The sequence below is a fragment of the Solea senegalensis genome, linkage group LG6 (assembly GCF_019176455.1).
Source record: "Solea senegalensis isolate Sse05_10M linkage group LG6, IFAPA_SoseM_1, whole genome shotgun sequence".
In the NCBI taxonomy this organism is placed as follows: Eukaryota; Metazoa; Chordata; class Actinopteri; order Pleuronectiformes; family Soleidae; genus Solea; species Solea senegalensis.
In genome coordinates this window covers 10399738-10414454 of record NC_058026.1, presented here as the reverse complement: position 1 = coordinate 10414454, position 14717 = coordinate 10399738, and the positions used below count along the sequence as shown (strand labels likewise).

General features: G+C 38.3%; 1 protein-coding gene across 1 annotated transcript in view; it reads right to left on the bottom strand.

Moving 5' to 3' along the window:
• The window catches only part of tusc3 (tumor suppressor candidate 3), a 65737-nt gene that overhangs the window by 28732 nt on the left and 22288 nt on the right, over positions 1-14717 (bottom strand). Inside the window, exons 2-6 of the mRNA XM_044029292.1 lie at positions 13533-13702; positions 6507-6624; positions 1601-1741; positions 573-713; positions 138-227 (exon numbers count right to left, since the gene is read on the bottom strand). Of these exons, the coding sequence (XP_043885227.1) occupies positions 138-227; positions 573-713; positions 1601-1741; positions 6507-6624; positions 13533-13702 (660 nt within the window). The remainder of the gene's footprint in view (positions 1-137; positions 228-572; positions 714-1600; positions 1742-6506; positions 6625-13532; positions 13703-14717) is intronic.

Sequence of the window (14717 nt, the reverse complement as noted above, 5' to 3'; positions counted from 1 at the left end):
GAGGGAAATAATGATACAAGGAAGGAGTGGAGGAAGGGGGACAGGGAATGAAAGGTACAGGACGTAAGCAACAATGTGGAACATTGGTTGAAAGAGCAAAAGGAATAAAAAAAGAAGAAGAAAGAAGTGTTTAATACCACTTGTCCGTTCTGGGGGTTTTTGTGGGCGTAGGGAGGACCTCTGATGTGATTCCACATCTGACCAGATGTCATTGCAAAAACCACACACTATCACAAACACAAAGAAAGGGAGAAAAAACAGGAAAGCATATGAATTTAACATCGTTAGCATATCAATATTAGTATAATTATCACAAGGTTCAATGTGTGAATGGGGGTTTGCTGGCTATTGAATATACTATCCAAAAAGTGTTTGTATAAGGGTGTAATCACTTTATGGTTTAGTAGCATTAGAATAATCATAATAATCAAATCTCAAAGCAGAAACTTGGTAGAAAAACTAATTACGCCGTGGTCGGCAAAGGCCACAGTTTTCTGACATGCTTGGAAAAAGGAGAGACAAACTCTTAAAGCTTGTTTGAGTGTGTGCGTGTGTGCGTGTGTGTGACATACCAATGCAGCCATGGCCCAGCCTGTCTTGTTGTATATAAACTCCAAGTTGTTCCTCCTCAGGTACAGCAGACCTCCAACCAGAGAAACTAGCAAAGCCAAAGCAATAGTTCCTGAATAATTGGGAGGGCGGAAGACACGGATCTGAGGAGGGAGGGGGGGGAGGGAGAGAGGGGGAGAGCGAGAGATAGTCAATTTATGATCGTAATGTGGTTACAACTGTGAATTGGTGGATCACGTATCTGATTAGGAGAACCTCAAAAACATTACAACAAATGCAGTCTTATGGTACAACAAGTTGATCTAATTGCATGTGGTATTATGTGGGTATTAGATAACAGTAAAAAAGATTAGAAATATCATTATCTCACACTATAGCACTATGACTCCATAATTCAGTTTCATTTGAGTTTCTCATAACACAATTTGATTCATCTCGGGTATACATTTGCCTTTGATTTTTTTCTTTTCTGTTTATGTGGTTAGGTCACATTGAAAAGCCAGAGCTGAGCACTGATAGACAGCCTTTTGAATCCATCAACAAAAGTCAGCAGGATGCTTGCACTATTTCTGCCAATACTTAGCTGACAGGTTGTTCAGCGAAGAGAAAAGTGGAGTCCCATGGTGTAAAGTTTGATTCTTGAGCAGTCAACAACTAGAGTCCCTCTAAGCAGAGGCCATTTAACACGATTGTGCATGTGCAACACCGTGATCCTTTAAGCTTGAAGGGATATGACCCAACACATCTGCTGTTACCATATTTACCAGTATGCATCAGTTTTGGTCAGTTTTTGTGACTTGCACTTGTCAAAAAAAAAGTTTGAGCGAGAGAAGAGACACCAATCTGTGACAAAATCTGTTTTTTTTAACATGATCATCATCACAGCATTTCATGCTATGATTGTCAAGAACAGTGTTAACTAGTGGAAAAATAGCTATTTATATAAAACAGAACATCCATCTGCTATTTCCTTAAATATATTTGAAGAGTGTGAATCATAGGTGGGTGTGTGAGAGTGACAGAATTGTACCTGAACATCAGTGCGGTCTGCAATCCACTTGGCCAACTGTTCTGAAGCAAAGCCGATCCTTTGCAGGTCAAACGTGTCGGCCCTCTTTGGCTTTCCCTTCGCCGGGAAATGCATGAAGGTTGGAGCGCTGTTCATATTCAACTACAGGAAAAATGATGAACACGAGAGAGTCGTTGAGACAATTTAATCTGTGACTTGTGAAACATATTGTTAAAAAAAAAAATCACCCATTGTTAAAGTTGCAGTGTGGAACCACTACCGCCCCCTGTTGATTTCTGAATAATTATGGAAACAGTCTGCAGTCTCTAAGACACTGCGGTGTATGACCTTGTTTTCTCTCCCCACTCTCTCTCACACTCACAAACACAGACAGACACACACATCCAGAGTGAGAGATGGAGGAGAGCTGCCTTTAGACAGCACAACAACTTCTCTTCTCTGTATTACACCGGATTTTCCGTAAGTTATTTAACATAGCATTACTTGTAATTAATTGTGGCTCCAAGGTACAGGAGACAGCGGCTATTTTCGATTGAACATGCAGGCACAAAGTCAAACAGCTGTCCAGGGAGTGGCGGAGCACACATAGGCGGAATTCCGAAGTGCAGCGCGCCATCACCCGAACACTTTATGGGGAGCACGTAAAGGCACGATTCAGTTTGTCAAAAATATGTAAATTGTGATTCAAGATGTTACTTCTTTACAAGTTTACACATTTCATTTAGTTTCATAAATGATAACGGAAATGACTTCAACTCTTGTTTCTCGTAACAAATGCAGATGCATCAAAATTGTTTTTATAATCAAATCGTGCCCCATGTCTACAGGTGTGTTTATGAAAGAATTCAATTTGTAGTAGTTTCTTTAATTTCATTCCAAAATAAGGATTTGTGTCTGCTCTGGGACATGACATGTCTTCCTATGGTGTGCCACAAAGAACCCATTTTCAAAAAACATATCTCTGTAATAGAGTGAGCTCCAAAACAACTAAATTAGGCAAACTGCAGTATCAAAATGATTTTTACTGACAGTGAGCACCAGGGAGCAAAGCTGCACGGTAAACACTTGCTCTGCTTTGACTGCAGTTTGACTGTGAATAAATGCACTGCTTTTATTCAGAATTGAAATTGCTTCATTTTATAGTTGACATTAACCCATTCACACACAATGACAGAGCACTTCTACAGCACTTTGCCTGTCACTCTGAATCACTTAAAAAGGTGCGTTCTAAATGGTTTCTAAAACACATTTTGCCTTGTTCATTTAAAAACTTTTTCACAATCGAATGGTAATCTACAAATAAAGTTGTCTCGACCTCGCAATGATGCAATAAGCACAACAAATCTTCTTTTCGCACCCACACTTTTGGTTGGTTAGATCGTCTCAAATCTGCATGGACTGGCTTGTGTCTTCATCAGGCTTGCTTGCCCGCAAGTGCACGGTGCAGGCATGACCTGCCTCGGATTTATTTATCGTCCACACCAATTACTTAGTGTTTTACTTATGTACAGTAGCTTTCCATATGTGCGGGTGTTGTGTTTGTTCTGTGTGCGCGAAGGTATCGCCCCAGTCTGTGTCCGAGCTGTAGTCAGGTGCCATTCATTCATTTGTGGGGGCCGAAGGGAGGGGGCAGGAGTCGACAGTTGACAGCCTGCTCTTGCTAGCTTTTCCTGAATTGTGGATGGAACCTTTAGGGACACTTAAACCACAGCCTTCTGTTTTGTGGACAACCGACTGCACTTCCTCAGCCAGGCTTGCCTGTGCAATACTAAAAAACAGCAATAAAGAATTCCTCTGTGGACAAAATCAGACATGGACTCTGTATTTGTCAAACACAGACGAGCTACAGAACAAGGACAAGATAACCTCTTTTTGTACATGCACATGTGATCTAATCACATGGCCAGCACAGCTAATAAATAGACACATCAAATGTCTCAAATAATGGAATCTTTGCATTAATATAATATACAGTTGCAATCAAAAGTATCCAACCCCCCACTGTTTACTGGCAAACTGTTCAAACTAGCAGCTGTTTGCAACAAACAATTCAAACAAGAACAATTTAAGCAGCTCGACAACTCAACAATGCCACTTTTAATGACTACTGCAGTCTCAAAATTATTCAAACCCCTTCATGACAAGCGTCTTTAGTACTTTAGTGGGGCAGCCTTCTGCGGTTATGACCCGCTGAAAACAGTTATGTTTCATCGCTCCACAGAATAGAATCTCAGAACATCTTTGGCTTATTTATCTAGTTTTAAGCAAAGTGGAGCCAACCGTTCATGTGCTTTTGGGTCAGTAGTGGTTCAGTGTTTAGTATGCGCCTTACTGTGGAAACTGAAACCCAAGTTCCTGCTGCATGTCTTTTGCAGTCGGTCGAGGGTTTTTTATATATATTTTTTTTATAATTTTGAGACTACCGTAGTCATTGAAAGAAGGATTTAGAGTTGAATTTGGATATCCTTATAATATTTGTCTGATTTAACTATTTAAACAGTTGTTTTGTAATTTATTTTATTGCAAACACTGGAATTTTTTTATTTAAAAATAAACCTAAAATGCAATGGGGTTGAATAACTTTAATTGCAACTGTATGAAACATAAAACTTTCAAATTAGGCTGATTACCTATAACTCTGCACCTAACTTTAATCTCTCCCTTCTTTCTCCCGCCCTCAATATTCTATACCTACTTAACTCTAAATCCCACAACTCCCAACAGACAATAAACTAAATTGGTTTACTCTCTATTTCTTCCCCCGAAGAAATCAGGATAAAAAAAAATTGACAAAAGGGGATAAAGAAGGAAAGTAGCAAGAAAACGGATGACAGGAGGAAAATAAATAGACAGGAGAGTTGCTTTGTGGCTTATTTCTGCAGCCATCCATTTTTAAGTGAAGATGTGAATAATGGATTAGAGGCATGTGTATAAGCATACCACAAAAGAAGAGCTTGTCATACCAGTGTATAATGTGATTATGCATAAAAAGAGGAAAAGACTTACTTGAGTATAAAATGACCCCCTTTTTTTTTATAAGCAAGAGCAATTGTGAAATGTGAGTCAACAAAATCGAACAGCCTTGAGGAAAAGTAACAAAGAGGTCACTGAACAGTCAAGAAGCAACAGTTGTAAACTAAATGAAGAAACATAAACCAAACTAAACAGAAAATGGAAAAAAACAACAACATTAAATTTCATACAACTGTTGAGTCAGCACAGCTTTTTAAACATGTATAAGTATTATGTTTATAGAATTAAAAAAAGAACAAAAGGGGATTTTTATAAATATTATGTTTATAGAATAAAAAAAGAACAAAAGGGGATTTACCTCTGTATTTTGTTTATTTTTCTACATTTAAAGGTGTGTGCAGAGAGTAAACTGTTTCTGCCGATGTGCCGAAGCGTTTTTTAATCTACTCAGCACTCTTCAGCCCCACCAGAGAAAAACACAGAGGAACAAGATTTTGTAGTGAGGAAAAACTCATCTGATGCAAATACACTTACACTAGCACTTTTAGTTTTTCAAACTCCCATTAAAAACATATAAGCAGTATGAGCGCAAATCCATTGACCTGGAATTTGTACTCGCCATGTCTGAGGCCTGTCAATGGATCTACAATTCAATGAATTGTTTGATGGCATTTAACACTGCTATACTGTAATTATTGTATGTTTTAGAACTGCTGTCCATTCATAGTGAAAAAAAAACAGGGAGTTTTAATAATTACTTTCTTGCAGCGTTTATTAATTTAGCAGAGCAAATTACCTTCAGCAATTTGGTGGGTTCCATGATAAGGTTCATCCCATAGGAACCAAACGGAAATTAGAATTTGGTGTCCAATAGTTTTCATCTATAAATCATCTATATCAGGGGACGGCAGGTAAGTTTGGCCGAAGGTCAATTGTTTTCCTAAGCCATTGAACATCAACATCGTATCTTCATCAGGCAAAACCTTCTTTCAAACTATCCAGTTATCCTAAAGACTAATTTAGTCCATTTATTGTGTAAAAAAAGTAACTAAAATTAGCCAACGACATAGCTGCATTAAGCTAACAATAGTCACTGGGTGATAATGCAGACATTGTCTTGTATTACCACCTTCTTTGAGCCTAATAGTTATTTTTACCGACATTTACTCTCCTAACTTGGCTATCCATTACAACAGCAGTGTTTGACTTTGATTTTTCAAACCAAACATTTGTCAGTTAATCGTCTACAAATCTACATAGCAACACAATCTCTTCATATTTTTTCGATACTGACACTGGTGGGCCAGTTTTGCCGAACCCTGATCTACATATTACCAAAAAAAGGTAAGAAGGAAAGTAAATGGAAAGCAAACAATTTGCTGCAGCAATCGCTGTCAACAAGTGACCTCTGTAACTCCCAATGAGACTTCTGTATGGGTCTCCTCTTCCTGAGCGAACTGCTCTAGATATCTCAGGTTTGAAGGGTGCCTTATCCACACTATTTCCATACATGTTCAGTTTAGTGCAATTTTTCTCACTGAATCACTCAGTCTGTATCCATTTGGATGCTTTGCACAAGGTAACACCCAAATACACAGACCATATAAAACAGAGAAGGCAACAAAATGGAACTCACATTTTTGAAGTAGACATTGTGTTACCTCAGACATATTAAAAATATTAAGTCCATAAGGTAACTTTCCTTATTATCCGTTTGATTCCCAGTCACGATTGGTAAAAGTTCATTTACATCGTTAATGTGGACATTAAAACTGGTGAATTGCGATTAATACAATTTTACCCACACGACAAAAATGTAATTTAGCACAATTAACTGACGACCTCCTGTGATTAATCGTGACGAAGAAAACAATTTAATAAAACGGAACAAATTATACGTATCCTATCGTCAATAAAATGTCATAGTAGATACCTGTTGGAAAACATCAGCGCCCTCGTCGTAGTCCACCACGGTGAAGAAGAGCTTGTTGGAAAATGCGGACGAGTAACGCCACGAGTTTGCCAGGACTTGGTACTCCTCGTTTGCCTGCCTGTAAGACGACAGCGACACAGAAATAGGGGAAAAATGAGAAAAAAATATCAAGAATAATTGTCACAAGTAAATATTGTCAGAACTAAATATTTCACAAATATCACACACTGGAAAATACACTGCCTTTATCTCTTTATCGCACAAACTTTCAATAATTAAAATTCTATGACGCTCATTCCTCCACATGAACACATTTGAGATGTTGAAATCAGGACAGAAGTAACACTTTCTCAGGCTTTTGAAGTACTCTATTTGAAAACAGATTGAAAATAATTGTAGCATTGGCTACGAAAACAGTGAATATGCCCCGTCAACAAATTTGAATTTGGAGTAAATACATAAAAATAAATTAAAGAATGGAAGCAACACACACACAACAGACGCCAAAATGGAAGAATGTGTAAATAAGATGTCTTGTTTACGCTAATGCCAGGTGTGTTTTTACAAGCATTTAGCTGTAGTTTGTATTTGCATTATGTATGTTTTTCATTAACTCGGCTGCTTTTTGCTTTTTTTGCGCTACACAACACGTTATTTTAAATCTGACAAGCAGGTCGTGCAAGAAGGATGAAAGGATGCATTTATTCATGAAGAGGCAAATATGAGTTTGAAAAAAAAAAGCAGCAGTATCATTAAAAGATGCACGTTATTGAAGACGCAAAAACACACAGTGATATTACGGGGATGGGGTAAAAAGAAAGGACATACAGTGAGCATGGCGACAATCTAAAATGAAATCAGATGAAATAAGAATAAAAGATTATTCTTGGTGAATTCTCTCTCTTCACCCCTTGTGGTCTTTATGAAATGAGAACTAATAACATTTTCATCCCTCTCTTCCTCTCCTCTCTTTCAAAGCCTAATTTGTCATCTTCAAACCAGATCTAATGAGGCTGTTATTTTAACTGGCCATGGTAAGAATATTACTTAATCATCTTGCATGGCAAAATAAACAGTAAATGTCAGGAAGCGGTGTCACTCTCTTGTGCTCCCTCTTCTTTTGTTTCTGACTCTATTTTAGCTTCATATTGTGTTTGGTGTCAACTGCTTCTTGTGTTGGCTTTAATTAGTGCGAAATCATGCGTCAGGATCTGTTTTGTTCTGATGCTACATTGTGATCTTGAAAGTTTATGTTACGATGTGTCCCTCTTAAATGTCTTAAGTAAAGAAATACAAAATAAAAAATAAAAAAAATGACGATGATGAATCCCAGAAGATTGTCGAGAACTAGAATATTGTACTAATGTGGTTCAATGGGATTTTTATTTAATAAGGAAATTCACAACATGAGTAAATGACCCTTTAAAGATGGGATACACCCTGGCCAGTCCAGTGCAAGGCCATCATACAAAACAACCATTCACTCTCACACTCAGACCTACGGTCAAATTTATTATCCAATTATAACCATGGCATGTTTGTTAGGAGGAAGCCGGAGAAGTCTGAAAGGACCCACATGCACACGAGGACAACATGCAAACTCCACACAGAACCGGTGACCTTGCTGTAAGGAAACAGTACTAGTGTCATTTAAATTCTAATTTTGTGGAATGCTTTATCTGTTGAAACACATTCAATACATTTATACTCATTTTTGAATGGATGATTCCTAAATCCAACTGGTCTCAACTAAATTACATGGACCTAGGTTTGTGCAGTCTAGAAACAAATGCTTGTGTCCAAAGGTTTTACTTTATTCACAAGCAAATCTTATCTTTGTGAGCATGGAAGACAATTATTTAGGCCTAAGCAACCAATTATTTAAGTTCAATGGCAACCACTTTCTTAAGCCCAACCAACCAATTCCTGAGGACTAATGAATCATTTAGTTAAGTCTCTATACCTGCCTCAGCAAGGAGACACAAAAGCTGGGCATACAAATTATTTAGAAATTACAAAGGGTTTTGTACAGACACATTCTTCAACATCTAGTATAGCGGCAATAGGAAGGCTGTGTTTTACCCTGAGGAAAACCAGTGTGTGTGCACAGTACTTTTAATGTCATTAATATAAATGCACTGTGCTCTGATCTTTATTTTGCATTGCAAATCCATCCATATGTTAGTATCCATTCATTTTTTATTACATCCAGCCAGTCAAACTCTACTCTTCTTGTTATAAAGCGTTATAAAGCGTTATAAAGGGACTATAACACACACATGGATGAAAAACCACACATAAATGTGTGAAATGTAAAATGGGTGAGGAAATGTAGGCCGTAGTAATTATTCCAGCCGAGGAAAAGGAAAAGACAGTTTCCTGAGCTTCACTCAGCTAAAAACTATATTTCCGTTAATGTTTTAGGGGCTCAGCTGCAGCTGCAGCTGGAGCTGGAGCTGGAGCTGAACTGCGGCATCGCTCTGTGCCACTTTTTTTTTTTACTGGATACTTGAGACATTGTGTCAAAATACCTTCCAAACGCAATGAATCCTAAGCTTGAAATTTAATATACTGTAAAGAATGTCGTCTACTATGATTAATACCATTTCTAGTGTGAAACCATGACTCAGCACATTGAGTGGACATTGGACAAAAAAAAGTGATGTGAGTTAGGACCTTAGTGATTAGACATTCTTTTTACTGACTGGTCCTCTTAAGGCAGACTCTCTCGTCGCCATCTTACAATACTCTCCCCTCTCTCCCTTTCTCTCTCTCTCTCTCTCTCTCTCTCACTCTCACACTTACTCACTCACTCTCACACACTAATGATGCGACACTGTTGCTAGTGTTAAGAAGATAAAGTGGCTGGTGAGAATGAAGGAGGAAAAGAAATAAAAGAATGAAAGGAATAAAAAGACAGACATAAGGGTGATTGCGACCTGGTCCACGGTAATGAATGGATATCATGATTAAATGGAAATAAGTAGGTTCCCTGATATAAGACGGATAGAAATAGCTTTTGAGATAAACAGATAAATCTTTGATTGTGTGTGCGTGTGTGTGTGTGTGTGTGTGTGTTAGAGGGGGTGTCTATGTGTCAGGGGTCAGCCCACAGTAAATAGAGACATGATTGTGTATGTGAGCAGAATTGACAACTGTGTACTTCATTAGGACTATGCCAATAAAACACACAAAAACAGATTGTGTCTGACAGACAAATACTGTAAATGTTGATTATGTCCGTCTTCATTCAATAACATAAAAAAAGAAGGAAAATGGAAAGCGACAAAACGCACAGGTAGCTGACAGACGCTGACATGAGTAATGCATAAGTTGTGTAATCAAGTGAAGTAGAAGAGTGGCTGATTAGAGTAGCAGGTCATGTCAGGATGGAGAAGCTCGGTACTGAGCTCATTAACAAGCTGAATTTCGCCTGAAACAACGGGAACACCTGGTTTATGCTTAAGTACACTTTTTTGTGCACTATGTACAGCGTTGCCAACTGTCCAGTATTACAAGGGACACCCCGTATTGGCCATGTGACTGTGTGTGTGACTGTGTGCTGTACACATGGGGCAGTTACTGGGTCAGGTGAGGGTGTTGTTGCAGAAGAGGTCAAGGATCTACTTGTAGATTTGTCCGGCTTTGGTGCAAGCAGGTGCACACTGCACAGCGAAGGTGGCCGGAGTTTAGCGAACAGATTAGTGCGGTGGAAAACATGAGCGAGAGCGATGAGGAGCCTGGGATGTTGGCTGCTGGCCCGGCTCCAAAAAAGAAAAGACTGTATTCCTACATTAAAGAGTGAGAGGAAAAAATGTTTGATGAAACTTTTTTGAAAAAAAATATATAAAAAAAGATGAGTGAAAAACATAACATCTCACATTCAAAAGGCTTAAAAAAAACAACAAAAAAAAAACGGCGAAAACGGCGAAAACAACAGTTCTGCACAACAACAGCTCACACTGTGTCAAAGGCCAAGGAGAAGAAGTGCGTCTTAAGCCGAGCTAAAAACAGGAAGTGAAGGGGCCTGTCTAATATTAGCAGACAACTAATTCAAGAAGTGATGTGCATATTTCCATTTACTGTAGCTATTCTGCATATACGTGTGTGTCTTTGGTAGTGCAGTGCAGGTTGGCTATAAAATGTGGAAGGAAGGACTGACAGCTGTCCACTTGTATTAGGATTTCTCAGAATGGTTGTTAATACTAGGCTGGAACAGCCTCATAGAGAGAGCAAGCACGTGGTGCTGTAAGTCTAATATTCTGGAAGCTGACTATCCTTAAAAGAGTTGGGCCTAAGAGTGATGTTGTCATTTATAGGATGTTTAGTGGCAGTTCAAACACTTAACAATGGGAATCTGGCGCTACTTCTTTTTGAATGACGTTTTGAACAGAGCAAAGTGAACATTTTCATAGTAGATTATTTTGCCTGGTAACATGTGCATGTGTGAGAGAGACAATTGATTTATGATATGAATTACATGGGAATACATAGTTTTGTTTCAATAGTGTCCCTTATTCTGAGACCTAAATGTTGGCAAAACCTAAATATGTATTCCTGGTGGTGAAAGTTACATGAAAAAAAATCCAATGATTGAAAGGTGATTCAAAAGCCTGGAAACCGGTGCTGAGTGCCTGTACCAAACACATGTCAAATATTGTAATTCAACTGCAATTTGTCAAACTCAAATGTCTAGAGAAGAAAAATGGTTAAAAAAACAACTGTTCAGTAACGGGCCGGGCAACATGAGCTTAAAATAATAACACAATATTCCATCGTGATATCACAGTTAAGGTCTTTAAGATGATATCTCACAGATTTTCAAAGCAAGCGTGCATGTTCTAATGTGTAACGATGTTTCAAAAACAGAGAAATACATTAATAACTAAATCTAAAATTAAGTAAATAATAACGTGGGCAACTGTAATTAAAACTCCAAACAAGCACATATATCACTTGATGTTGAATAAATTTAATGATGAGATAATTATAATCTAATGTTTTATTATTGTTATTATAAAAGTATTGCTAGCAAATATATTTAGCATTATTATTGTTTTTATTTCATCAACTCACTGGTAGCTGTGCTTTGGCGACACACGCTGTGTTTAAAGGACAAGGAGGTAGCGTGCCCTGTTTTCATTATAACATGATCAATCGATTGGAACATGTGACCCATAGAGCATGGATACCTGACAGGTTCGGCGACGTTGATTGACATGGTAATTTCAACTTCTTTTAGTTAAACACAGAATAAATATGATAAATAAATATGGTAAATTCAAAAGGTGTTTTTTTTTTCTTTTAATCACTTCATTGAAAATTACAGTGTAACCATTGAATAAATAAATGTAAAAGGAGGAAAAATTAGTGATAATAATAAGTAGAAACTTACTACTTACTTACTAAACTTCCTGTTTAACACTGGATTTTACCATTTATGACAGGTCAGTGAACACAACTATTGAGTATTGAAGCCATCAATGGTATATGTTATCATTTACCTCCAAAACAACTCAAATGCAACCACCATAGTGGAATAGGTCAATAATTATCAGTGATTACAACAGTTTAACAAAAGTTAATTATGTCTGAAATCTGAAATCTTCCTGGACACACACACATACACATACACCAATACAATACAGTTGGTTGGGTTTGGGCAGAAAAATGCCACGTGAGCCACATTCTAACAAAGCTGCATATGTATGCAAAAGAGATGGCAGCAAAACAATCAACACAAGCATAAGAAATAGAAATCCAATCTGCTTCAATCAGATAAAACATGGGCACTTACTGCAATTCACATGACCCTGACGAAAGCATGAGAAAAATAATAAGGGACCCTCTGAGTAATGTACATGCTGTATCTAATCCAAGTAGTAGGTTGTGCCCTTTTTTAACACTTGATTCCCGCATCAAATAATGTGCATATTGTCCTTAACATGTTAAACAAACATGTCTATAATATAAATTGGATGCAGCTGAATAACGTTGTATTTAACGTATCACAAGGTAATTCTGCTTTAAAGACTAATCCAAATTTGCTTTCAGCACCACGGACAGCTCCAGAGTAATTTCCAGGGACCGGTTGTTTTATAGGCGCCTCTGTTCATGGTGCTGAAAACACTGGGATCGACAGTGACCTAAATCAGTCTGATTCAAATGGGAATTCATTCGGATTCTGAAGTAAAGACAGTGCTGACAAGGTGGTGCTTCACCTTGCCAGCTTGCATTTGATGCTGCTGCTGCAAACATGATGTAAGACTTTTTGTTTCCTTTTTTTCCCCTCATAAAAAAAAGATCTAGTTAAATATTTGTGTGTGCATGAGAGTATGTGTGTGGACTTGTATTTGTTACCTATTTTTTAGGACCTTTTTTCTGGCATAAAGTCCGACCTTGTCAGGACCGGTAGTCCTAACGGAGACCAAAACCTGGTCCTAATATAGTCGAACGTCATTTTTGTGGAACAGGTTGAATGGTTAACATCTTAATTGTGGTTGGTTTAAGGCATTTAGTCATTAACCGGTTGTTATTGAGGTTAGGGACAAGGCCTTGGGTAGGATTTCCAAATGAATGAAAGACAATGCAAGTCTTAAAGTTAACCCTAACCCATGGCAATACAAGAATATGTGTGTGTGTGTGTGTATACATGTCTTAAATAGGCTGTGTGGACCAATTGTCAAGCAAACCTATCTTTGTGACCTTGTTAGGACATTTTGGCTGGTCCACACCACCTTCACAGGCCATTTTGAGGATTAAGACCTGGTTTTAGGGTAAGGATGAGGGTTAGGCATTTAGTTGTGATGGTTACGGTTAGGTTAAGGGGCTAGGGAATGCATGAGTGTATGTGTCATGTATATAAGGGAATATATATCAATATAAGGGAATTTCCGTGCACTGGAAAACAATAGTGTCAATAGAGAGGCTATGGTGAAAGGGTTGGTAGAAGGACTAATATGGTAGACACTATGTCTGTTGTGGCCTAACAGAAGGTACTTTAACTTTGTGTGTCTGTTTGTGTACCTGCAGACAGAGCACTGTCTTTGAGGTTGCAGGGCAGTGAACATGACGATGACAGAGTAGTTCCTGGGTGGAGCCTTGACAAAGCGACGGAACTTGTCACCGTTCATCCTGACGACCGAACGCCGAGAGGACCACTCCATCATCTGGTCAACCTTCTCTGACAGCAGGTTCTGAACATGCAGAAAAGGAAAAGGTTCTTCGGTTAGGTTTTTCTAGAATCAAACATAAGAGTGAGTCTGATAATGCGACGGAACAGCAGATTAAAAGTAGAACCACTTCACTTCTTTAAAATGAATTCTGAAAAGTGTGTACTGTCAGGGGACAGTTTAGAGAAATTACAGAGACACTGGTAAAACTAACAATTTGTACAGTCCCCAGATATCATCTCGACTCCCCAAAGAGAATCTTTGAATTTGCTTGCCTGAAAAAAGGCTAACTCTATTCCATCACCAGCAAGAGCCTTGTTGTTGAACACACTGTATACCAACTGTTTTTTAAGTCCAATGTTGATACAGAAGGAAGGTGTTGCTGAATACAAGTTACTCTAAATTTTAATAGCTTTGACTCCTGACCTGTATTTACTAATTGGATACAAAGAATCCAAACTACAACACACATAACCATTACTTACAGAACAAGAGCCCCGACTTGGCAGTCTAGGTGTGTGTGTGTATGTGCGAAAAAAGGCACAATTGATTAAGGTTGTGTGGATTATAGTCTGCTGTTGATTAAATCCTGTCCAGTTTAGCTAAAAGGTCACACCAGAGTCAGTGCCAGAGCACAATGCAAGAGGTAAACAACACGGAGCCGATATGTGTACACAAATAAGATGGCTAGTGGCTCAGCTAGGTTTTTAAAGCTGAAATGCTAATTATGGCAAAGTCATGCAGAGAGGTAGAGTAATGATTGAGTGTGGCTGACTGCGTATGCGTGTGCATAAGTGTCCGTTGCATGTGTGTGACTGTGAAGTTCTCAGCAGGACGCCGCTTATTTCCGACCTCTTCTGATCAAAATGTACAGTGCATGTGCGAGAAGCAGCGATTTTTGTTTGCTATCCCTGCATCCTTAATACATTCTCGGGACATTAATGTACAATAAACATCAAGAATTTAACCGACTAAGAATGCACCGCACCAACATAATTTGTTTGTTTTTGTATTGTGTTATTTCTCTGGAACTCACATA